Source organism: Lutra lutra, chromosome 4 (genome assembly GCF_902655055.1).
Source record: "Lutra lutra chromosome 4, mLutLut1.2, whole genome shotgun sequence".
Taxonomy (NCBI): Eukaryota; Metazoa; Chordata; class Mammalia; order Carnivora; family Mustelidae; genus Lutra; species Lutra lutra.
The window spans coordinates 146,255,988-146,281,352 of record NC_062281.1 but is presented as its reverse complement, the minus strand read 5'-3'; the positions used below and the strand labels follow the sequence as shown (position 1 = coordinate 146,281,352).

Genomic DNA, 25,365 nt, shown 5'->3' with positions numbered 1-25,365 from the left:
AGAACTGGTTCGTACAAAGCCAGCAGAAATGAAGAAGCCATTTAGAATTGTGAGAGATACACACTTAAATGATAGAATCAGCCATGATTTCAGTTTAAGTAGAAAACTAGTGCTCCTTTTTGAAAAACCCAAGACTTAAAATTGGTTGGAAGGATGGGAAAAAAAAAAAAAGTAAAAATTCAGAGTTCACCCAGTTCACCCAGGCACCCCAAGAACTTCAATTTAAAAAAAGGGGGGGGGCGCCTGGGTGGCTCAGTGGGTTAAAGCTTCTGCCTTCGGCTCAGGTCATGATCCCAGGGTCCTGGGATCGAGCCCCACATCGGGCTCTCTGCTCAGCGGGGAGCCTGCTTCCTCCTCTCTCTCTGCCTGCCTCTCTGCCTACTTGTGATCTCTGTCAAATAAATAAATAAAATCTTAAAAAAAAAATAAGACTGACATATAGCATTATATTAGATTCAGAGGCATAATGATTCGATATATCCATACTTTATTAAATGATCACTACTATAAATCTAGTTAACATCCATCACCAATGGATGCATCATCATGCATTGTAATTTTTTTATGATGACAACTTAAGACATACTCTCTTAGTAACTTTCAAACACACCATGCAGTATTATTAACTGTAGGCACCACACTACATTACACCCCCAGTACTTACATGTTTTATAACTGAAAGTCTTATACCGGTTGACCTCCTCCACCTATTCTGCCCATACCTTGCCCCACACCTAGGGCAACCACCTATCTGTTCTCTGTATCTATGAGTTTATTCACTTATTTATTTTAGATTCTACATAGAGAACTTCAGTTCTTATATTCATACAAAGATAGCTGTCCTAAGGCCACAGGCTTTAAAAAAGTAACATACTGTTAACAGTGCCACTCTCTCTGACATTAAACCTGAGAAAGAACGGTAGTACAATATAGAGAACTACCCTGGAAGTCAAAAGAGCCTGGTTTTGTCCCTTAGTTTATGACCTTAGGCAAGTTATTTACCTCTGGTGAGTTTCATTTTCTTTAACTTAAAGGTAAGGATAATCATTCATTAGATTTTGGTGAAAATTAATGACCTAAATAAGAGTTAATTATCATGCTTTCATAGAGGGTTATTGTATGTAATAAAGGAGTTAAAAGAAAATCTGTTAAGTACACTGTAGACTGTATATAAACAAAAAGTGAAAAAAATTGGTGCTTTTAATTCTAAAGGCAAAGGTTTTGTATTCTTCTGAAATTCCAAACATACAGGACAGCATATAAAAGATATTTAAGTTTACACAGATAAATGATATTTATGAGTTTATGTGTTTATCTGTGTTTATGGCCTATCAGAAACATTAAAAATATTCATGTAAATGTGCAATATATATTGAACGATTAGCTTGTGTCATATACACAGACGACTAAGCCATGTCCTTGACCTTAAGGAGCTCTCAGCAACACTGTTGTCAGTCTAGAATTTATGAAATGTTTACACACACAGTCACTACAATGATGATAAGATCAGTTAGTTAAACTACCTTTTAAGTTCTCAAAACAATCAAAAGTGGATGAGGAAAAGGAAAGTGAGAATAAGTGGTTTGGCCAAGGTTTTATACGGCTAATGGATACCAGTACCTGGGATTAGAAACAGACCTCAAATGCTACTAACCTGTTTCTCTCCCTGATAAATTTGAATCAGATGAACAATATATTTCCCTTAAATACAGGGTATATTAACTTATTGTGCCAAATAGGAAGTTTTTAAGAGTAAAAAGGGATGCTATGTAGAAAGTATGGCACTAGGACTGAACTGTTAAGGTCTACTATGGACTTTGGGTGACGATGATGTCTCAGTACTGGTTCAGTACCAAGTTTAACAAGTCACCACTCGACGGGGGATGTCGATAGTGGGGATGGCAATGCATGTGTGTTAGGGAGTATATGGGAAATCTCTGTATTGCTAGCTCAGTTTTGCTGTGAACCTAAAACTGCTTTTAAGAAGTCTGAAAAAGGGGAGAGGGTGCTATTAATAATTACACAAGGGTAACAGGAATAAACTGGGACTCTCCAGAATAAATCGGGAAATATGTTCACCCTATTTAGAACTCTAACTTGAATTCTTACAGAGAAGTGGTTCCTCAAATTAATGCACCATTTCATTTAGAACACTTTTTAAGGGGTGCCTGGGTGGCTCTGCTGGTTAAGCATCCAACTCCTGATTTCGGCGCTGGTCATGATCTCACGGTTGTGAGATCAAGCCCCATGTCAGGCTCCAGGTGTGGAGCCTGCTTAAGATTCTCTCTGTCCTCCCTCTGCTCCTCACCCCCCTTCCTCTCTAAAACAAACAAAACAGTAAAAGACACTTTAAAAAGTATAGAATCTTTGAAGACTTGCAACAATGATCACTATAATATATAGTTTAAGGAAAAACTGAAAAAATTCTCACCAGAAGGAGAAGCTACTGTGTACGTACCAAGCTGCCCTCGACTTCGGCGCACCATTTCTTGCCTAGCACCTATGCTCCCAAGAATAGCTTCTTCAAGCTTTGCTCTCATGTCTTTTGATTTCTTAAAGGTCAAACTATTCATTCTTTCAAACACTTTCTTTCCCTAAAATTTAAACATTAGAAAAGAAAGACATTGAGGAAATTTTCTTCTTCCTTTTCCATGTGATGGTTGCTTTCTCATTCTTCCCTGCAATGGCACAGTGATCACTTACTTTGTACTCAAAGCAAGATACGCAGAGATAAAGCAAATCTAGTAGCCGGTTTAGCTGCAGGACTGAGAGATCTGTAAACCACTTTTGTAGAACTGTCTCATCTGCATTCTTGAGAACCCAAAGTAGACAGATCAAAAGGCTCCGACTGGATTCTGCTGAAAAGGTAGTGTGTTGCCTGCCGCTCTGAAAATAAAGAACAGTAGAATGAGACAGATTGATCAATAGCTCTTTCTTTTGGGGGGTTGTCAGGTGTTTTCTGCTAAATGCAATAAAACAAAAATTGCGGAAAAAAGCAAATATTTAAAAAGAACCATTTGAGGGACACCATTTGGGTAGCTCAGTCGGTTAAGCGTTTGCTTTCAGTTTGGGTCATGATGTCAAGAGTCCTGGGATCAAGAACCACCTCGGGCTCCCTGCTTCTCCTTCTCCCTCTGTCCTCCCCAACTTGTGAAAGGTGCATTCTCTCTCTGTTGCTCTCTCTCAGCCAAATAAAATCTTAAAAAAAAATAATAAACCCACCATCTGATTTAGACAATACTTGAATAAGTCACATAGAACCTTAAACTTCAGATCCTGAGGTTTAATAAACTTTTCCTGGCATTGAAAGATTGTTTTAATTTATGGTAGGGTTTCCAGTAGACAATAAATAAACGTTAATAGAAAACATCAAGGGAAAAAGCTAAAAGATCCTACTATTAAAACTGATGTATCTATTCTCATCATGTCTGATATAATATGGTAAAAGGAAAAAAGCATTCAGTAAAAGTGATGTAAGAATAGAAAGTAGTAACAAAATGTTTACCAGGTTTAGAGAACCACAGTTTCCTCTCAAGGGCCACTGTTAGAGCAGATAAGGTGAAGGTGTTATTTTTAGTCTTCGGTCTGTATTACTATATAGTCCGTGAACTATAAGGGAAAAACTAACAAAAACTTGTCTATAAAACCATTTGTTCCATATTTATTCTGCTCTGATCATGATGCTGAGCTCTTTTTTCTTACGTTATTTCATTTAGTCCTCCAACAATATTACCAAGCAGCTTGTATCATCTCAGTTTTACAAACAAGAATACAGGATGATAATAATGATAATGATGACAAAACAAAAAAATTTGCAATGTACTAGACTCTATGCTAATCATTTCTTCTTATTTAATGCTCACAATGATTTTAGGAGTTGGTACTAACTATTGCTAGTTCTAGTTTACAGGTAGGGAAATGAAAAGCTAGAGAGTAAACCAGGATTTTAGTCCAGGTTAACCAGATGCTTAATCTTATATTCTTCACCATTATACTACATTCTAATATTTGGTGAAGTAAATATACTAAATAATAAGAAGAAAGCAGTGGAAGGGATGTTGAGAGGAAAACACAGAGGAAAGCTGAACATACTTAACTGCTGGGGTCATGATCTCAACCACTAACCTAATCGCTCTGCTGTCCAGGATGATGAAAATGAGGTTAGTCAACACTCGTAAGATGCTTATTACTCTGTGCCCTTCACTGTACTGAACACTTTACGCATATGAACTTATTTATCCCTTGCACCCAACCAAAGAAATAAATATTATTACGTAACCCATCTTATAGACCAGAAAATCAAGACATCAAGAAGTATTTCGTACATGTATTTTGCAGTAAATACCAGGACTGAGATTCAAATGCAGAAAGAGTGCTCCAGAGAGAGTCTGAGCACTTTTCTATGTTCACTGCCTCTCACGGGTGCATGCACTTGTAAATGAGTCACCTACATAAATTTATTGATCCAAATTACACAATAACCAAATTAAGAACCCCATGGACTGCTTTAATGTAATACTAGATACAGTTAGAAGAAACGAATAAACTGGAAGATAGATCAAAAGAAACAACCTAGCACGACGCACAGGTCAACAAAAAGATGGACTACACAGAACAAGAGCAGACACAGAGGACAGGATAAAGAGGACTAACAGATGTTGAATTGGAATACAAAAAGAGGAGAGACAGAATGGAGAAGAGGACATACTTGGGTACATAATAGTTGAGAATTTCATAGAACTGAAGAAAGATCCTGAACCACTGATTTAAGAAGTCCAAAAAATACCAAGCAGAATAAATAAATAAATTTAAAACTAGATGGAAGGGCGCCTGGGTGGCTCAGTGGGTTAAGCCTCTGCTTTCGGCTCAGGTCATGATCTCAGAATCCTGGGATCAAAGCCCACATCCGGCTCTCTGCTCGGCAGAGAGCCTGCTTCCCCTTCTCTCTCTCTGCCTACTTGTGACCTCTCTCTCTGTCAAAAAAAAGAAAAAAAAAGTCTTTAAAACTAGATGGAAGAGTGAAACCACAGAAGATCAATTCTAAGGAGAATATCATAAAGAAGAGGGGGAAAATATCAGCAATGGAAATGAGAAGACAGTAGAAACAATGACCTTAGCATGCTAGAACAAAACAGGAAACTCAGATGCTATTTTGAAAAAACAAAAACAAAAACCTTAAGAATGAACGTCACACATTTTTCAAGGAAACAGAGTTCATCAGCATAGAACAGCATCTTCACAAAGAGGAAAAATATTTCTTATGAACAGTCACAAATTTGGGAGAAGAGGAAATACAGTGGTGAACATGTGAACAAATCCAAATGATAATTAAATTTATACAGCCACAAAAGTAACAACAATTTTTTTGAGGTTTAATGATATATACAATTAAAAGTGCCTGAAAATAACATTTAAGTAGGGATAAATCCCTACTTAAAAAAGGTAAATAAAAAAAAATTTTTTTTTAAGGTAAATAAATATGCAAACTTTTCTGATAGCCTTCTATTAACCAATGTGAAAGTAAATGGAATGATTGGAGTGGAATTTAATATAAGGAAGTGCACTATAGTTTGTAACACAATCACAAAAAGAATACAAACAGAATGTATAACTTCTGAACTAGCAGAAAAGAAAGTGTAGAATGAGGAAAAAATGGAAGTAGAAAAAAAAAACAAAAGAAAATAAGGAGACAAAAGAGACAGAAGGGATGGGATAATATGAAGTGACATTAAAATGTTAAGTACAGGGGCATCTGGGTGGCTCAGTGGGTTAAAGCCTCCGCCTTTGGCTCAGGTCATGATCCCAGGGTCCTGGGATTGAGCCCTGCATTGGGCTCCCTGCTCAGCGGGGAGCCTGCTTCCCCCCTCTCTATCTGCCTGTCTCTCTGCCTACTTGTGATCTGTCAAATAAATAAATAAAATCTTAAAAAAAAAAGTTAAGTATATTAAATTCATATTAAATTTAGTTACACTAAATTAAATGATTTTAAAAACTCTAGTGAGATAAAAATAAACAGATTTTTAAAATTTAAGAGAAAATCTAACTACATGCTATTTATAAAAGTTATCTAAAACATAAATTTCAAACATTTAAAACACAAGAAAAAAATGCAAAATGCTGAAAGGATGGAAAAACTCGTATCTCAGAAGAAACCTACATAACTAAATAATACACAAAGCAGACTTGAAAGTTAAAAAAAAAGTATTACAGTTCACTTTGATAAAAGATGAAATCCATCAAAAAAACATAATTTAAAATTAGATATTTCATAATAAGGCCTCAAATGAAACTAAACCTGACAAAATGACAAGTTATTAAAAAACCATGACTGTAGTGTGGTATTAGAATAAGCAGACAGAATTCAGTAAAAAGAAACAAAGGTTTAAACAGTAAGATTAACAAATTGGAAATATTAGGTGTAATAGACAAATACAGAACAATGAAGACTATGCATTTTCAAATACATGAGCTATTTGCAAAAACTCACTATATATAAGACCATAAAAACCAGTTGCCCTAAATATAACAAAATAAAATTACACAAAGTTCTCTGATTATGGAATCAGGCCAAAATCAGAAACACAGGATCATGAGAAATTTTCCTATGACCACACACACACACACACACACACACACACACATTTTGTGGGGGGAACAGAGGGAGAGGGAGAGAGCAATTTAAAAAAAAAATTAGGGGCGCCTGGGTGGCTCAGTGGGTTAAGCCGCTGCCTTCGGCTCAGGTCATGATCTCAGGGTCCTGGGATCGAGTCCCGCATCGGGCTCTCTGCTCGGCAGGGAGCCTGCTTCCCTCTCTCTCTCTCTCTCTGCCTGCCTCTCTGTCTACTTGTGATCTCTCTCTGTCAAATAAATAAATAAATAAATAAAAATCTAAAAAAAAAAATCTAAAAAAAAAATTAAAAATAATTTTATTTATTTGACAGAGAGGGGGAGAGAGTGCGAGCGCACATACAAGTAGAGTAGCAGGGAGAGGGAGAAGCAGGCTCCTTGCTGAGGCTCAATCCCAGGATCCTGGGATCATGACCTCAGCCAAAGGCAGTTGCCCAACCAAATGAGCCAAGAGGGCAAATTTTAAGCAGGTTCCACATTCTGCCAGTGAGGAGCCTATATAGGGCTTGATCTCAAAACCCTAAGATCATGACCTGAGCCAAAATCAAAAGCTGGATGCTTATCTGACTGAGCTACCCAGGCACCTCACCTTATGATTAGAATTTTAAAAAATTTTTTATTCAAATTCAATAAATACCTACTGTATTATCAGTTTTAACAGTAGAATATAGTGATGCATCAGTTGCATACAACACCCAGTGATCATTATCATTACCATTATCATGTCCTCCTTAATGTTCATCCTTCCGTCCCCCATCCCTCTGTCTACTTTCCCTCCAACAACACTCAGTTTGTTTCCAAGTGTTAAAAGTTTCTTACAGTTTGCCTCCCTCTTTGTTTTGATATTATTTTCTCCCCTCCCTTCTCCTATGTTCATCTGTTTTGTTTCTTAAACTCCACCTGAGTGATGTCATATGGTATTTGTCTTTCTCTGACTTATTTTGCTTAGCATAATACCCTCTAGTTCCATTTGCATGATTTCATTCTTTTTGATGGCTCAGTAATATTCCAGTGTGTGTGTATATGTGTACACACAACTTCTTTATCCATTCATCTGTCAAGAGACAGATGGACTCTTTCCTTAGTTTGGCTATTGTGGACAATGCTGCTATAAACACTGGGGTACATGTGCCCTTTCAAATCACTATGTTTGCATCCTTTGGAAAAATATCTAATAGTGCAATTGCTGGGGCATAAGGTAGCTCTATTTTTAACTTTTTGATGAACCTCTATGTTTTCCAGAGTAGCTGTACCAGTTTGCATTCCCATCAACAGTGTAAGAGAGTTCCCCTTCTCTGCATCCTCGCCAACATCAGTTGTTTCCTGACTTGTTAATTTAAGCCATTCCGACCCGTGTGAGGTGGTTATTTCATTGCGGTTGTGATTTGTATTTCTCTGATGCCAAATGATGTTAAGCATTTGTTCATGTGTCTCTTGGCCATTTGCAGGTCTTCTTTGGAGAAAGACTAAACATTTTAGAACAAAAACTTAGAGCCTAAAAATCTAAAAAAAAATTATAATGCACTTTATATCTATTTTTGAGCTGAATAATAAAAATGCTCCATATAAACTGTGGCACATAACTAAAACAATAACTAAAGGAAAATGTACAGGCTTATAATATGTACTAAAGAAGAAATGATGAAAATTAGTGAGCTAAGCACCCACCTCAAGTTAGAAAAAGAACAATATAAACTCAAAGAAAATAGAAGACAGTAAAAAAAGATAAACATTCAAAAGTGAGGATCAAGGGGTGCCTGGGTAGCTCAGTGGGTTAAAGCCTTTGCCTTCAGCTCAGGTCATGATCCCTGGGTCCTGGGATCAAGCCCCACGTCAGGCTCTTTGCTCAGCAGGGAGCCTGCTTCCCCCTCCCTCTCTGCCTGCCTCTCTGCCTACTTGTGATCTCTATCTGTGAAATAAATAAATAAAATCTTAAAAAAAAAAAAAAAAGTGAGGATCAACAGGGCCCAAACTGGTTTTTATGAAGACTAAAGATATACACAAATTTTTGTTGAGTCTGATGCAAGACAAAGGGTACAAAAAGCCAACTACAGATATGAAACTATTTATATCCACTACAGATCATACAGACTTTTTCTATTGGAGTAAAATTTACAAATATCAGTGTAAAAGGAAATAGAACAGTTGAACAGTCTTACAGTCATTAAAGAAATTAAATCAGTAATTTTTAAACTTTCAAAAAAGAAAACTACAAGTACAGATGGCATCACCCACAGGTTCTCCAAATATTCCAGGAAGAAATAACTCCAATTTTAAACACATCCTTCCAGAGAACAGAATAAAAGCGTAAACTCCCTTTTAAATTTAAATTGGCTAACCTAACCCTGATTTCAAAACCTGTAAAGAACATTATGAGAAAAATATCACAAGCAGTTGTTTACCTACAAGCATAAATACATGAATCTTAAATTATGCCAAGCAAAATCCATTAATATACAATCACGGGGAAAAGTCGGTTTAATTTGGCAATTGAAGGCACGTTTAACACTAGGAAATCAATTGAAAGGGGTCACAGTAAAAGATTTAAAAGCAAAATAACACAAGCGTCTCAATGGATCCAAAGAGAGCATGATAAAATTCACCTAGTCTTAATTAAAAAACAGAACTCTTAGCAAACCAGGAACAGAAAGACGACTTTTGTAGTGTAAGAGAGGATAGTTGAAAAAAACCAAACACCAAAAGATCCCCCCAAAACTATAGCATTTACGTGTAAGAATGAAATGTTGCAAGTTTGCACTTTTAAGGATGCCAACTACTGTCACTTGTATTCAACAATGTACTGGAGGTTCTGGCCAGTAAAGTTAGTTATGGAAAAAACTTGGAAGTAAGAAACCAACTGCTAATATTCACAGATGATAGGATTGTGTATGTAGAAAAAAATCTATACATATGTTATTAGTTTAGCAATTGTGTTGGAAATAAGCATCACTGTATAAAATTAATTCTATTTCCACACAAAATTAATCAACAGTTGGAAAAAGAATTTTTGAAAAAGAGGACACTCATAAGATTATATATATATGTATCACATGTAATTTTATAAAAATAAAAAATATCAAGGACCAAAACCACATCTATAAAAGATGTACTAGGCTTCTTCTTTTTTTTTTTTTTAAGATTTTATTTGTTTATTTGATACAGAGAGATCACAAGTAGATAGAGAGGCAGGCAGAGAGTAAGGGGGAAGCAGGCTCCTTGCTGAGCAGAGAGCCCGATGCGGGGCTCGATCCCAGGACCTGAGATCATGACCTGAGCCAAAGGCAGAGGCTTAACCCACTGAACCACCCAGGCGTCCCTGTACTAGGCTTCTTTAGTGAAAACTATAGGGGCTCCTGGGTGGTTCAGTTGGTTAAGTGTCTGTGTTAGGCTCAGGTCATGATCCCGGGGTCCTGGGACTGAACTCCACATCAGGTTCCCTGCTCAGGGGGGAGTCTGTTTCTCCCTCTCCCTCTCGCCCTGCTTGTGCCTTGTTTCTCTCTCCCAAATGAATAAAATATTAAAACAAAACAAAAAAAACCTATAAAAGTTTCTATATTCACAGATGTTAAAGAAGATCTAAATAATAGGGAGATCCATCATGTTCAAGGATTAAGAGATTTAGAAGTGCAAAAATACCAATTTTCACCAAAATTGATCCATATACTCATTATAATCTCAGCCAAAATCCTCACAGGTTCATTGGTTTTTGTTTATTTACTTTAGTGGAACATCATAAGCTGATTTTAAAATTTATGTTAAAAACCTTTTTTTATATGCATGAGGTCTTTTTCTACATGACAGACCATACTGAGGTAGTTTCCCTTAATAAACAGTGCTGAGATAATTTGGCTTAATATAAATGAATGAATTAACAAACCTGAATCCCCAGATTCTACTGTTCATAAAAAAATTCCAGGTATATTTTAGGATTAAATATATAAGAACAAAAAAAAATTGGAAAGGTAACAGGAAATATCTTCAAAATCTTAGAATAGGGATCAAATTTTTAAAGATACCAAAAAACACTAGTTGTAAAGGAAAAGACTGACAAATTTTTAAGTGTTTTAAATAAGGCACTCTAGTCACCAAATTCACCGTTAAGTAAGTGTTGAAGGCAAGTCACAAATTTAAAAAAAAGATGTATTTGAACCACTTATAATTGACAGCGGATTTGATCCAAAACATATAAACTCATACAAATTATAAACAAAGGCAGACAATCAAATGGCAAATGGGCAAAAAATGCTAGAACCTCAACACCTCAACAGAGAAAATTCAAATGGCCAACATGTATATGAAGTGCACACCCTCATAAGGCACCAGGGAAACGAAAGCTGAAATGAGATACAACTATAAAGTATCAGATTGAAAAAAATCTTCAAGTCTGAAAAATCTAAATGCTGATGAACATGTGAAAGAATGGGAACTCTCATACTGTAGGTTAAGTATAAATTGAGACAAACCCTTTGGAAAAATACCCAGGTATATCTGGTATAAAGATACATACATATTCTTTAACACAGCAAATTCAACTCCTAGGAAATAATCTAAATAAAAGTGCATATATATACAAGATACAGGTAAAGAAATCTACAGGGGAAAAAAAAAAAGAAATCTATAGGATTACTATTTGAAATAAACAAAAGATCAGAAGCCATTCATGCCTCTAAGAACAGAATGGGTAAATAAATTGAACTATAGTCAATCAACTTAATGACATATAGAAATGAAAATCAGTAAATGATAGCTACATTTTATAACGAATAAAAACTAAAGATATGACAACAATAAATTACAGTATTTAGGGATGCAAAGTTGAATGGCAAAAGTATAAGCAAATAAGCAATTACTTCATTAGTTAGGATAGAGGGCAGCTTGGTGGATAGCTGTAGTAGGGAAGGGCATGCTAAAGATTTCTGAAAGGCAGCCAACGTTCTGTATTTTGTCCTGAGTGCTGATTACAAAGGTGTTCATTTCACAATATTTTGTAAATTTGTACCTTTATGTTTCATGTACTTTTTAACATATATTTCACACAAGAAAAGTTTTTAAAAATGAAAAGCAAGGTCAAAAAAAATTGAGTGCAGTGGTCATTTTGGGCAGAGACAGGGACTGAACAGAGGGCAGACTGGAAACTTTCAAGGAATTTGCAGTGTTCTATCCTGAACACTGGTGGGTACACTATTGTTTCTTCTATTAATGATACCTTAATTGTGCATGTACTTTTGATGTTATACATACTAAGTATACAAAGTACCAGTGATAAAAGAAAACTGATAAACTGGAATTCAGCACTTCAAATAACACCAACAAGAAAGCAAAAAGATAGTCCACAAAATGTGAGAAAATACTTGCAAATCACGTAAGAGATTTGTACTCAGAATATATATAGAACTCTTTCAAACTGATAACAAGAAAATGAGTGACACAATACTAAAATGGTAACAAAGATGGATGAACTTTTCTCTAAATAAGGCATACAAAAGAGATGCGCTGATAAACAAATGAACAGATGGTCAACATCGGCAGACATTAGGGCAACGCAAATCAAAACCACATTGCAATACTACTCTATACCAAGGTGGTTATGATAAAAAAAGAGACAGTAATGAGTGTTGGGGAGGATTTGAGAAACAAAAATTTTTATTTATTGCTGGTGAGAATGTTAACATGGGGCAGCCACTTTTTTTTTTTTTTTTTTTTTATTTGACAGACACAGATCACAAGTAGGCAGAGAGGCAGGCAGAGAGAGAGGGAGAAGCAGGCTTCCCGCTGAGCAGAGAGCCCAATGCGGGGCTCGATCCCAGGACCCTGGGATCATGACCCGAGCCGAAGGCAGAGGCTTTAACCCACTGAGCCACCCAGGCATGGGGCAGCCACTTTTAAAAGAATTTAGAAGTGTCTGAAAATGTTACACACAGAGATACCATATAACCCAGCAGGTTCACTTCTAGATACCTATCTAAGAGAAACAAAAACATGCGTGCACACAAAGACGAGCACAGAAACGTTCATAGCAGCATTATTCCTAACAACCAAAAACTGGAAAGGATCCAAATGTTCATCACCTGACAAATGGATAAAAATCTGGTATAGTAATACAAAAGAGTACTACTTGGCAACTTAAAAAAAAAAAAATTAAGATGTGTTGATGGACACAACAACATGGCTGAATCTCAAAAACTTTACATGTGGTCAAAGAAGCCAGACATGAAAGATCACAGTGTATAATTCCATTTATATGAAATGTCCAGAATAGGCAAGTCTATACAGATATACATACAGAAAGTAGGTGAGTTGCTGCCTAAGGCTGGGGGGAAATAAGGAGTGGCTCTTAATAGGCATAAGCAATCTTCTTGGGGTGATGGAAATACTCTAGATTGTGGTGATGGCCACACAGCTCTGTAAAATACATTAAAAACCATGAAACCATACACTTAAAATGGGTGAATCTTTCGATATGTAAACTATCTCAATAAAACTTGTAGTTGTCAGGACAGCTTCCACAAGTATTGCATTTTTCTGAAAGGAAGTCTTTTAGAACTTGATCTTGCTCTATCGGCAGTTTGTTTCCTCTCTGCTCCCATATCCTTCCCTCTTTAAGGGGGGGAATAATTACAGGGGCAGAGTACCTACTGATTTTTTTTTAACATAAAACAGTATAAATCTTCAAAGATTTAAAAAAAAGTATTTCAACTGCTAAATAACTGAAAATATTTCTTAGGGTTGAAGAACAAAAAGGATTCTGAAAATAAAGAAAATGGGTCATATATAATAAGCTAACTTCCAAAATTCTGAATGATGGAATCCAGAGCTTTATACCATAAACCCTGAGGTATTAGTAATTTTAAAAAACAACTCAGTACAAGATAAACAATATTCTCAGAATCTTAGTTTCCACAAAGTGAATGAAACCCAGAGTACTCTTGCATCAGCTAATACAACAACCTGTTCTTTAAGGGTACATCCTTGTAAATACCTGTCTTCCTAGAAAAAACTTCTGCAGGATGGTTGTTCTTACCGATGATGTGAGTAGGAAACTGCCGGGCCTCGTTAGTTGAGGAACTGATGTTCCTGCAATTGCCATGGCAACTGTCTGGCTTATCATGCTTCCGCTCTCACTTTCATAGTCATCAGGGGCTATACAAATTGGTCTTCCTCGTTGATTTTGAGTTTCTAGAAAAAATAAAACCAAAACAAATAACAAAATTTCCACTTGGTTCATTAACTATTAATTAACAGTTATTGAGCAATTTCCTATTCTCTATAACTCTTTAAAAGAAAAACCTGTTAACCTGAAATATTTATCATTAGATTTTATTTTCAATAATATTTTAAACATTAACTCATTCCTACAGTAATAACTTACAGTTTTGTAGAGAACTTGCTAGTCAAAGAAGATATAATAATATAAACATTTCTGCCTTCAGATTAGGAAGCCCACTTTGGAGATAAAAATACTGGTTGAACTACTCACTGTCAGTCCCCTAAGACACTGAGTTGGTTACCTTTGTATCACCCCCTCTGTTTAGGTTCTTAATATGTAATGGGTACTCAATAAATGTCTGTTTTTGTTTTTTTAAATGCAAACTACAGCGTTTTATTTAGGACAAATGAAGGAATCCAAGAAATTCTAAATATGGAAAGCAAGAGCAATAAAACTTTGTGAGTTCTAGTTTTTAAAAAAGCAACGTAACTTCAATTTCTTACCCCTGTGTTAACAACAAACCTAATTCTTGTTATTCAGGTAAATATTAATTTCAATTATATATATGAATAAAAATGAGACTGAAGGTGGTAGACATCTGCTGTCTTTTCTTATATACATATTTTCGGATGCACAGTACAGTCTCATACCAAAAAACCTACTTTCTAATAGGTAGGTACTGAAGTGTTATAAATCATCTAAAAACTCATCATAAGAACTACTTAAGGAAAGCCTGCAGTGAATTCTCTCACGTAGTCAAAAGTTATTCAGTAATATAGTTAAATATTTACTGTTTACTTATGTCAGTGCACATTTCCTTGTATTGTTTTTCCTAAAATAAGATCTTTAAGCTTCGAGATATTTCTAAAACTTGGAAACACCGAGATTTCCTTTAGATGTGTTTTAAATACACAAAGTACCTGTAAAGTCATAAAGCTGAGGAACAGTTTCCATGATGATGCCAATCAGAGGCAGATACAACATGGCCACCCTCGCCTTTGTCTGGGGGTCAGAGTACCGTGGGTCTGAGTCGTGACTGGATAGTAAATTGTGTACCATATTGATGACTTTCTTGTGCAATCCGAACAGTCTATTTAAAAAGAAGATGAAGCAGCAGCAGCAGCAGTAAGGTCACAGAGATTAGTTAGTATCTTTAAAGCAAACAGTAACTCACAGTACTGAATCAACTTTGTTAAACTTTGCCAAATATTTGCATGTATTCCTATGAAACACTTCTCATTATAAAATTAACAAATGTTTCTCTATATAAAGTAAAGATGGAGGGAAAAAGAAATGCTAAACAAATTCACCTAGGAGTAAATCTGAATTATTTTTACATTAACTCATTAGTGCATATTCATATTAAAGAACTTAAGACCCATTATGGTTATATTTTAAAGAAAAAAAAAATCCTAAGTAGCTTCAAATCTTATTTCAAAATAGGTATTCTCACATTTATAAAAAATAAACTTTCATGTGCTTTTTCTAAAAGAAAAATCTTCTACCTAATGGATTATGCAGTCCATAGGCTGGAGGGTGGATATTGTCTTTGACTTCTCTTATTTAAATTTAGCTTCCTTGCTCATCTACCTCATTTGGGTCCTACACCTTCTGTAGACTCCCAAAATCCTGAGTTTCAACTGGGTTAAAATACTCACAATCACTAACTTTTTTTTTTCCGCCTCTACTCAAATTGAAGAAACTTTGACTATGAGAACTATTCTAAGTAAACATTTGGCCAACATAGGTCCTTAAGGCTACACCTTGCAGCAGCAGTTCCACATCTCATTCTCTCTCCTTCAGCCTCTCACCACCCATCTCAAAAAAGATCTTGCTTCCGACTTCTGATTTTTAGGAAAGAAAAACCATTCTGGATTTGCTCTAGCCAGATCTTTAACACATCTCCACATTTATATCCCTATCATTCCTTTTGTCTCAGAAAAAGTTGTACTTCTCCCCCAAAAGTAATTTCTCCATTATGTTTAATGAACCCCATGTTTCTTCAACAGCTTCAATGCCCCCCCCACTAAACTCTTCCCTTCTTTCAAATAAGCCTTTCCTATGTAGAAAACACAAGTTCACTTGAAACTAGTCTCTTCTACCTTATATACTATCTCCTAGTAATAAATTATTACAACAATTTCTCCAGTAATAAACTTCCTGAATGTCCAGTCCATAGCAACTGTTTTCATTTACTTCCTAGTATCTATTCCCTTTCTTTGGAACGAACAGTTTTTGAATGCTTACAACATGGCACTGTACTAGCTTCACCATTTAATAGCTAAATAATTTCTTAGGCCTACGTACCTTCTCTGTTTTCCTACCTACAATAGGGGGGTAATCGCCTACCTCATAAGGAGGCTATGAGAATTAAGTTGCATAATTTATGTAGCATACTTATTAGCACACTGCCTTGTACACTGCTTTCCTTGGTATTTAAGATCACAATGCCAATTTCAAAGCTGGGATTGGAAACCAGGGCCATTCATCTTATCTGCCACTTCACATTGCTACATATGAAATCTAGCTGGAGATTCTTCTTCTTTCCAAATTTTTATTCAGGAAGTGTATTTTTAAACACTGTCAAGAACCACATCTAACTGACATATCTCAGATTTTATTTTCCAGTTCTCTACTTGATGCTGTCATCTTCTCTTTTCTCAATTTTTTTCTCCAAATAGTTCCTTCCCTTTCCCCATACTCTCTCTCATTTTACCCAAATCTCAGATTCCAGTCATTTGCTTTTTATGTTCTCCATTTTGAATTTTTCCATTACCAGTGAGGACTTCCAAACCTGGGTGTATATTACTTACTCTGTAGCTACCAGCCCAACGTTAACCTGCCAATAAGCTCTACCCACTCATCTTTATTTATTTTTTAAAGATTTTATTTATCTATTTGACAGACAGAGATCACAAGTAGGCAGAGAGGCAGGCAGAGAGGGAGAGAGGAAAGCAGGCTCCCTGCCAAGTGAGAGCTCGATGCGTGGCTCGATCCCAGGACCCCGAGATCATGACCTGAGCTGAAGGCAGAGGCTTAACCCACTGAGCCACGGAGGTATCCCTCCCCCTCCACTCATCTTTATAAGACTTTCATAGGTCTACATTACTCAGTCACATGCAGTTATTAAAAAAATGTTTACGTAGGACCTGCAACATACTATTTTTTAAGTGTTAGGGATAAGACACTGTCCCTGTTCTTAAAGAGTTTGCTATTGCGGGGCGCCTGGGTGGCTCAGTGGGTTAAAGCCGCTGCCTTCGGCTCAGGTCATGATCCCAGGGTCCTGCGATCGAGCCCCGCATCGGGCTCTCTGCTCAGCAGGGAGCCTGCTTCCCTTCCTCTCTCTCTCTGCCTGCCTCTCTGCCTACTTGTGATCTCTGTCTGTCAAATAAATAAATAAAATCTTTAAAAAAAAAAAAAAAGAGTTTGCTATTGCAAGAAAAAAACACAGACACAAAAACAATAATTTAGTTTACCAAATGCAGTAAAGGTATTAATCTTCTATACAATTCTGTGCTACAAAATTAGCATTTAATCATATTGTTTCATAGTCTTAATTTTCTGACTATAATGAAAGTTTCTAGAGAGCAAATGTTTGATCAATATTAAAACATATTATTGCCCCCAAGGAATTATTCTTATTAGCAAGCAGATGAAGTAAAAAGAAAAACATTATTCTCAAGGACCTATCTAAGACAATATATGTTGTATTTTTTCTATATACCACTAAAGAATAGAAAATCTAGAGATTGGCTGAGAGTCTCTTAAAGTCAATTACTCATATGTTACTTAATTAACATATTTATGAATGTGCCAGACGTGATTTTAAGGTATTGGAAGTGTAATAGCGAACAAAAAAGAAGTGTGTGCTCTCATAAAATCACTTTATAATGGGAGGAGACAGAAATTAAGCAGCAAATTTCAGAGAAATGTTTTGTAGAAAATAAAAGAGGGTTATATGTATAAGAATGATTGTGACAGGGCAGTGTGGCTATCATTTTGATTGGGTGGCCAGTGAAAGCCTCGCCTAGAAGATGCTATCTGAGTGGAGACCTGAAGAATCACAAGGAGCAAAAAGGTACATGACAGTCTTATGGTAACATGAGCACTGCTTTTTTAGGCAGAGAAAAAAAAAAATCCAAGCGCAAATACCCTAAGTTATCAGTAACTCTGGCATACTAAACAGAAAAAAATACTGAGATGGCTAGATTTTAGTATGTGGGGAGGGAAGATAGTGACTAAATTACACAAGAATCAGATAAATAGGGCTTTGAGGACCATTACTAAAAGTCTAGATTTTAGGGACACCTGGGTGGCTCAGTCAGTTAATTGTCCTACTCTTGGTTTCGGCTCAGGTCATGGTCTTGGGGTCATGAGATCGAGCCCCATGTTGGGCTCGCCACTGAGCACAGTCTGCTTGGGATTCTTTCCTTCTTTCTCTCCCTCTCCTTCTGTCCCCCCTCTCAACACCTCCCATGCTTTCTGCACACAGACATGCACTTTCTAATAAATAAAATCTTAAAAGTCTGGATTTTACCCAAAGAATAGAAAAGCACTAATTCAAAAAGATAAAAGCACCCCTATGTTTACTGCAGCATTATTTATAATAGCCAAGATATAGAAGCAACCCAAATGTCCATCAACAGATGAATAAAGAAGATGTATGTATGTGTGTGTATATATGTATATACCCACAAACACACACACACACATTTATTCACCATAAAAAAGAATGAAATATTGCTACTTACAACAGCATGGAAGGATCTAGAGGGTATAAAGCTAAGCAAAATAAGTCAGTCAGAAAAAAACAAATACCCTATGACTTTACTCATATGTAGAATCTAGGAAACAAAACAAACAAAAAAAAAAGAGATAAACAAAAAACCCAGACTCTTAGCTATGGAGAACAAACTGTTGGTTACCAGAGGGGAGGGGGTGGGAGGATGGATAAAATAGGTGATGGGTGTAAAGTACTACACTTGTGATGAGCACTGAGTGTTGTATGGAAGTACTGAATCACTATATTGTACACCTAAATGGATATTACACTGTATGTTAACTATACTGGAATTTAAATAAAGACTGTTAAGAAACTCCTAAAGATCCTATTACGAGGGGGCGCCTGGGTGGCTCAGTGGGTTGGGCCGCTGCCTTCGGCTCAGATCATGATCCCAGGTCCTGGGTTCGAGCCCCGCATCGGGCTTTCTGCTCAGCAGGGAGCCTGCTTCCTCCTCTCTCTCTGCCTGCCTCTCTGCTTACTTGTGATTTCTCTCTGTCAAATAAATAAATAAAATCTTTAAAAAAAAAAAATCCTATTACGAGGATTTTTTAAAAAGTGATCATTACCTAAAGGAATTATGATTACACAGACTTTTTTTAAAGCAATTATTAAGATAGAAATACCTTCTAGGGATGCTAGACCACAACACTCAAGCTATTTAAATTCAATCATCAGACAATATGCCCTTTCCTTGCTACATCAATTTCCAAAAATCCTGTACAAGTATATACAACTTTGGAAGTTCTTAAAACCTAAGAATATTTGTTTATGGGGCATACTTTGAAATAAAATGCTACATAGTGCAATGGCAAACAATAAATTTTCTTTACAAGGAATAGAAAACCAATTCATTTTCCTCAACTGAAATGTGCCTACTATATACATCAACAAATCTATGAGTCTACCTACTAATACATACAATATTTTTTGTAACCATTAAGAAGGAAAACTACCAAATAAACCACGATATGCCACTGATTTCAAAACAAACCTCAAATTCAGAGATGATAAAGTATGAAAAAAATGGTTTCTTAAAAATCAGTGAAATGCAGAAATACCATGGAAATGGGACTTAGTGAATACAGAGGTAGATGAAGAGTGGCGAAGACTAGTCTTTTGATTCTTAGGAAAGTAAGTGCAATACTTCTGTCCCATTATCCAAAAGCAAACTGCTACTCCACGAGGCAAAGTAACTTTACTCACCCTTCAGCATCAGGGTCTAAAATGACAGCCAGTTCTGTTAATACAAGTCCTGCCAAATAATGCTGTTGGCGGAAAGGCACAGACAATTCAAACATATTTGCAATCTTCTGGTCTTGTACGTTTGTGGAAAATCCAGAACTCTGTTTGGGAGTGAGGTAGAGGAAAGCTACAATAGCTGTGCAACAAAACATCCTACAGACAGAACATTACAATAAATGCAGTATGAGCATTATCTCAAAGTAAGATACACCTCGCTTAGGGTAGTTTATTTTACATCACTATTATTCACATTGGAGAAAGTAATTCCTCTTACTTTTGGTATAGGAAGCTATGATAAAATAACACTTTAAATTGTTTTCAATTTCCTTTTTCTCATATTGAAACTTTTTTTTAATCTTTATTCTTTTAGCCATTTAAAGTTTCAATATCATACCTTAAAGGAGGAAAAAAAGTAACTAAATCCAAATGATATATTATGCATTTACTGCTGAGTACAAAAGATATATTGGTAGTCAAAGCTACTGATTTCCAGAGAAAGTCCAAATACCAGTAAAACTGTTTTTCAGAGAAAATACTATCTCTTGGGGCACCTGGGTGGCTCAGTGGGTTAAGCCCCTGCCTTCGGCTCAGGTCATGATCCCAGGTCCTGGGTTCGAGCCCCACATCGGGCTTTCTGCTCAGCAGGGAGCCTGCTTCCTCCTCTCTCTCTCTGCCTGCCTCTCTGCCTACTTGTGATCTCTCTCTGTCAAATAAATAAATAAAATCTTAAAAAAAAAAAAAAGAAAAAAAGAAAATACTATCTCTAGAAAATTACTATCATTTTGTCATTCACTCACAGTTTTTAAAAGATTTTTAATACTGCAAAATAGCATCCTCCCAAGATATAGTTCAGGACAAGAGTGTCTACAATCTCATCTCCCTCTAATTCATATTCAAGACCATCCATGTGGGGAACAAGAGAATGGAAGGAATTCTATTAATTTCTTGGCTGAATGAGATGTTCAGAAGGGAGTTAGGTGTAAACAAATGTGTTTCATTAAAGGTTTTAGGAACCATACTATGATTAATCTGTTCCTCACTGGACAGCCACATCTCTGGCAGAGGATGTGGAAGAAAGCAAGATTCTAGCCTTATCCATTATAGAAAGAGGTGTATGCTAGCCAGGTAAAAGAGTATGTGAAAATAGGTCAATCCATAAGCTTTTTCATAAAGGCAAAATGTTTTCTAATCTAGGTAAAGCTTAAAAAAAATACATATTTTTATCATGAATCTGAGATTGATCTAGGCTAGGGAATTACAGCCAAGAATTAAATAACTAAAAAATAACACTACAAAAAGTTAAGATCAATTTTAACTTTAAACATTAAGAGATTAAGAAAGCTTAAGAAAGCAGCTTGTCTGTCTCAGGAATTACAGAGCAGAAAGAATGTTTCACTAGAAGGAGCGTCTCTGATATTAAAACCAGAAAATCCCTTTATCTCAATCTGTATGACAGGACACAAAATAACTGCTATGATAACCCCTTTTTGTCTTGACAGAAACCACTTGCTGCTAAAGTCCACTGCCATCCAAGAAAACCTTATGAACATCCACCTACTTTCCTTTGGGTTTTCAAGGTACAAGAGAGGTAGGCAGGGTTTCCTCAGACTGCCCTGCAGTTTGACTTCTTAGCTACATTATGCCTCATGCCTGTTCCTTTCACAGGTATTGGTCCCTAATAAGCATTTTCTAGCCCAAACTCAAGACAACTTTGCATCTGCTTCAAGAAAACCCGACCTGCAAAAACATCTCACTGGGCTTATCTAAGTGAATTCACTCACGTGGATGTGCACAAATCTGTAAGAGGAGTACAACACGGTAGTTAAGACCTCGGGCTCTAGAATAAAGTCAACATGTGGCTTGATTCAAAGTCTAGCTCTGCCACTTATTACTGTGTAATCTTGGGCAAGCTCATGACTTTTCTGTGTTTCATATGCAAAATGAAAAGAATAGAACTTACCCCCCAGAATTACTCTAAGGAGCAAATAATTAATACTTACAAAGCCTTTAGCATGGAGCCTATCACACAGCTATTATTCAACAGTGTTTCCTACCATTTTTTCCAGTATTCAGAAAGCTTTCGTACAAACATGGGCTTTATAAAAAACTTTTTCAGACACCGCATACCTGAGATGTTGCCGAAGAAACAGATGGTGACGGTGATGCAGGGGGAGTAAGCAGACTGCAGGGCAGGTTCAGTGTAACGTAGTGCTCATGGCTGCAGACAATTCGTAGAAAATCCAGTCTCAAAGACACCAGCACACTTGGATTTGGTAATGAATAAAGCTTTGAAGATACCTTGTAAGCATTACATAAATAAAAGAATTCCAATTGAATTCATCATTTCTCTAAGCCAACACCAGAAGGACAGACGAAGTATTTAGTGGGCAGTTTTGGGTTTATGTGGTTTAAACAACAGTATCAGCTTTTTCCAGAGTTACTACTAGAATAAAAAAATGGGGAACTAGAAGATCTACTTAAGATTTACAAATCCAGGGGCGCCTGGGTGGCTCAGAGGGTTAAAGCCTCTGCCTTCGGCTCAGGTCATGATCCCAGAGTCCTGGGATCGAGTCCCGCATCGGGCTCTCTGCTCAGCAGGGAACCTGCTTCCCCTCTCTCTCTGCCTGCCTCTCTGCCTACTTGTGATCTCTGTCTGTCAAATAAATAAATAAAATCTTAAAAAAAAAAAAAATTTACAAATCCATTGACTAGGCTAAAAGTCTCATTCTCTGTATTTACAATATAGCATTAATATTTCCACTTCTCAAAGATACACTTTATGAAGGAAAAGTATACCACCAAAATAATTTCATAAAAGAAATGATCCATTGGGGGTGCCCTGAGTGGCTCAGTCGTTAAGTGTCAGCCTTCGGTTCAGGTCATGATCCCAGAGTCCTGGGATGGAAACCCCACATTAGGCTCCCTACCTGGCAGGAAGCCTGCTTCTCCCTCTCCCACTCCCCCTGCTTGTGTTCCCTCTCTCACTGTGTCTCTGTCAAATAAATAAATAAAATCTTAAAAAAAAAAAACAAAAACAAGAAAATGATCCATTCTTTGGATAATTAGCACCCTGTGTTAACCTGTATTTATGATTAGCTATTTGTCTATTCACCCAGCTACACAGTAAGCTACTCTGAGGAGACATATACACACTGACTTGAAAGTTTTGGCATCCCTGGGGTCTAGCTCGATGTTTGGCAACCACAGAAAGTCAATGCTTGAAGAACAACGACAAGATTTGAGGAGCAACAGAACATGAAATTTTGCGGGGAGAGTAAAAATAATACATACTACTGCAAATATTTGCAAGTGGGTCAGTGACCACATGTAGTTTTAACTTCTCTATTACAAGGAACATATAGGGGCGCCTGAATGGATCAGTTGGTTGAGCATCCAACTCTTGCTTTCAGCTCAGGTCATGATCTTGGAGTTGTGGGATCAAAGGCTATGTTGGACTTGTACTCATCACAGAGTCAACTTGAGAGTCTGTCTCCACCCCTCCTTATGCCCCTCCCCCCAATCATATGCACACTCTCTAAAGTAAATCGGTCAATATGTAGAACATACAACAAAAGTAGCTGATAGAACAGATCTTCAAAATTCTAAATATTAGACTGCCAAACAGCATTCTAAACCAGTAATTCTCAGAAACGAGCCTGTGGACCAGCTAGGAAACGCTGCACAAGCACTGTGTCCCACACGCCCCTCCCCCACCCCTAGGATTCAAACTCCTCAATAATTCTGGGACCCAAGAGCTGTGTATTTTTAAATTTTCTTTAAAAGATAATTCTAGAATGATTATACAGCTCACTACCCACATGGCCTAAGAGGACCAAGAACTAATGTTATGCAAAAGGCATATTCATCAGTTAATAAAAATTTTAAAGTCAGCTGTTTGTAGAAAAGTTCCAGGATGCTTTTTTAGTAAAAGCAACATAATGGAAAAGATAAATAAATTAAAAAAATAATAAAAGCGACAAAGTGACTGACTGGGTATTTGGATAAACATCCATCCATGATTCTAAACTCTACAATGTCTAAGTCTACATTAGGAGGACTACACAGCAAAATGCAGTTGCTTTAAAAATCAACCAATAAGGGGTGCCTGGGTGGCTCAGTGGGTTAAGCCTCTGCCTTCGGCTCAGGTCATGATCCCAGAGTCCTGGGATCGAGCCCCGCATCGGGCTCTCTGCTCAGCGGGAAGCCTGCTTCCTCCTCTCTCTCTGCCTGCCTCTTTTCCTACTTGTGATCTCTGTCAAATAAATAAACAAAATCTTAAAAAAAAAAAAATCAACCAATAAATACACAAACAAGTTCATTTGGCTATCCATTTAGTGTAACTGGTACTCTTACATGGCATCGTGGGGGTTGCTTTACATTATTTTTTTCTATCTATTTTTTTAAAGTTTATTTATTTTTTTTAGTAATCTCTATACTCAATGGGGGTGCTCAAACTCACAAACCCAAGATCAAGAGTCACATGCTCTTCGGACTGAGCCAGCTAGGCACCCCCAGGGCTACTTAACATTCAGTCTAGTGACTTGCTGATGTGCTGCAGAATGGGAATCAAAGGTCCCTGCTGGGCCAGTAAAACCAAGGAAAAGTCAGCTGTACAGATCTCAGCTTGCCATAGGCCTGTGTCCTCATAAATCAAATGAAATTTATTTTTGTCTTACTAATAAAAATACCCTGCTTTTATTTTTTAAAGATTTATTTATTTGGGCGCCTGGGTGGCTCAGTAGGTTAAGCCGCTGCCTTCGGCTCGGGTCATGATCTCAGGGTCCTGGGATCGAGTCCCGCATCGGGCTCTCTGCTCAGCAAGAAGCCTGCTTCCTTCTCTCTCTCTCTGCCTGCCTCTCCGTCTGCTTGTGATCTCTCTCTGTCAAATAAATAAATAAATAAAAATCTTTAAATTAAAAAAAAAAAGATTTATTTATTTAAGAGAGAACGAGAGGGAGAGAGAAGAGGGGGAGGGACACAGGGAGAGGGAGACAAGCAGACTCCCAGCTGAGCAGGGAGCCTGACACGGGGCGGGGCTCAATCCCAGGACCCTGAGATCATGACCTAGGCTGAAATCAAGAGTCAGATGCTTAACTGAATAAGCCACCCAGGTGCTCCAGAGATTCTCTCTCAGAGCCTCTCCCTCTACCCCTTCTGTTCATGCTCTCTCAAATAAATCCTTTTTAAAAAGAAAAATGCTGTTTTTTTTTTTTAAGATTTTATTTATTTTATTTGACAGACAGAGATCACAAGTAGGCAGAGAGGCAGGCAGAGAGAGAGAGAGGAGGAAGCAGACTCCCCACTGAGCAGAGAGCCCGATGCGGGGCTTGATCCCAGGACCCTGGGATCATGACCTGAGCCGAAGGCAGAGGCTTTAACCCACTGAGCCACCCAGGCACCCCAGAAAAATGCTGCTTTTTAAAAACATCAGTATATGAATGTGTTCTGGAAGATATCTAAGCTGCAACTCTAAAAACAGCAAATACAGCATTTAAATTATTTGTTA

At 37.0% G+C, this 25,365-nt stretch overlaps 1 protein-coding gene across 1 annotated transcript in view; it reads right to left on the bottom strand.

Moving 5' to 3' along the window:
- Positions 1–25,365, bottom strand: part of DOCK7 (dedicator of cytokinesis 7) — a 221,984-nt gene that overhangs the window by 45,272 nt on the left and 151,347 nt on the right. Inside the window, 6 exon segments of the mRNA XM_047723748.1 lie at positions 2,459–2,594; positions 2,704–2,886; positions 13,649–13,803; positions 14,755–14,924; positions 19,821–19,960; positions 21,987–22,157. Coding sequence (XP_047579704.1) covers positions 2,459–2,594; positions 2,704–2,886; positions 13,649–13,803; positions 14,755–14,924; positions 19,821–19,960; positions 21,987–22,157 — 955 coding nt within the window.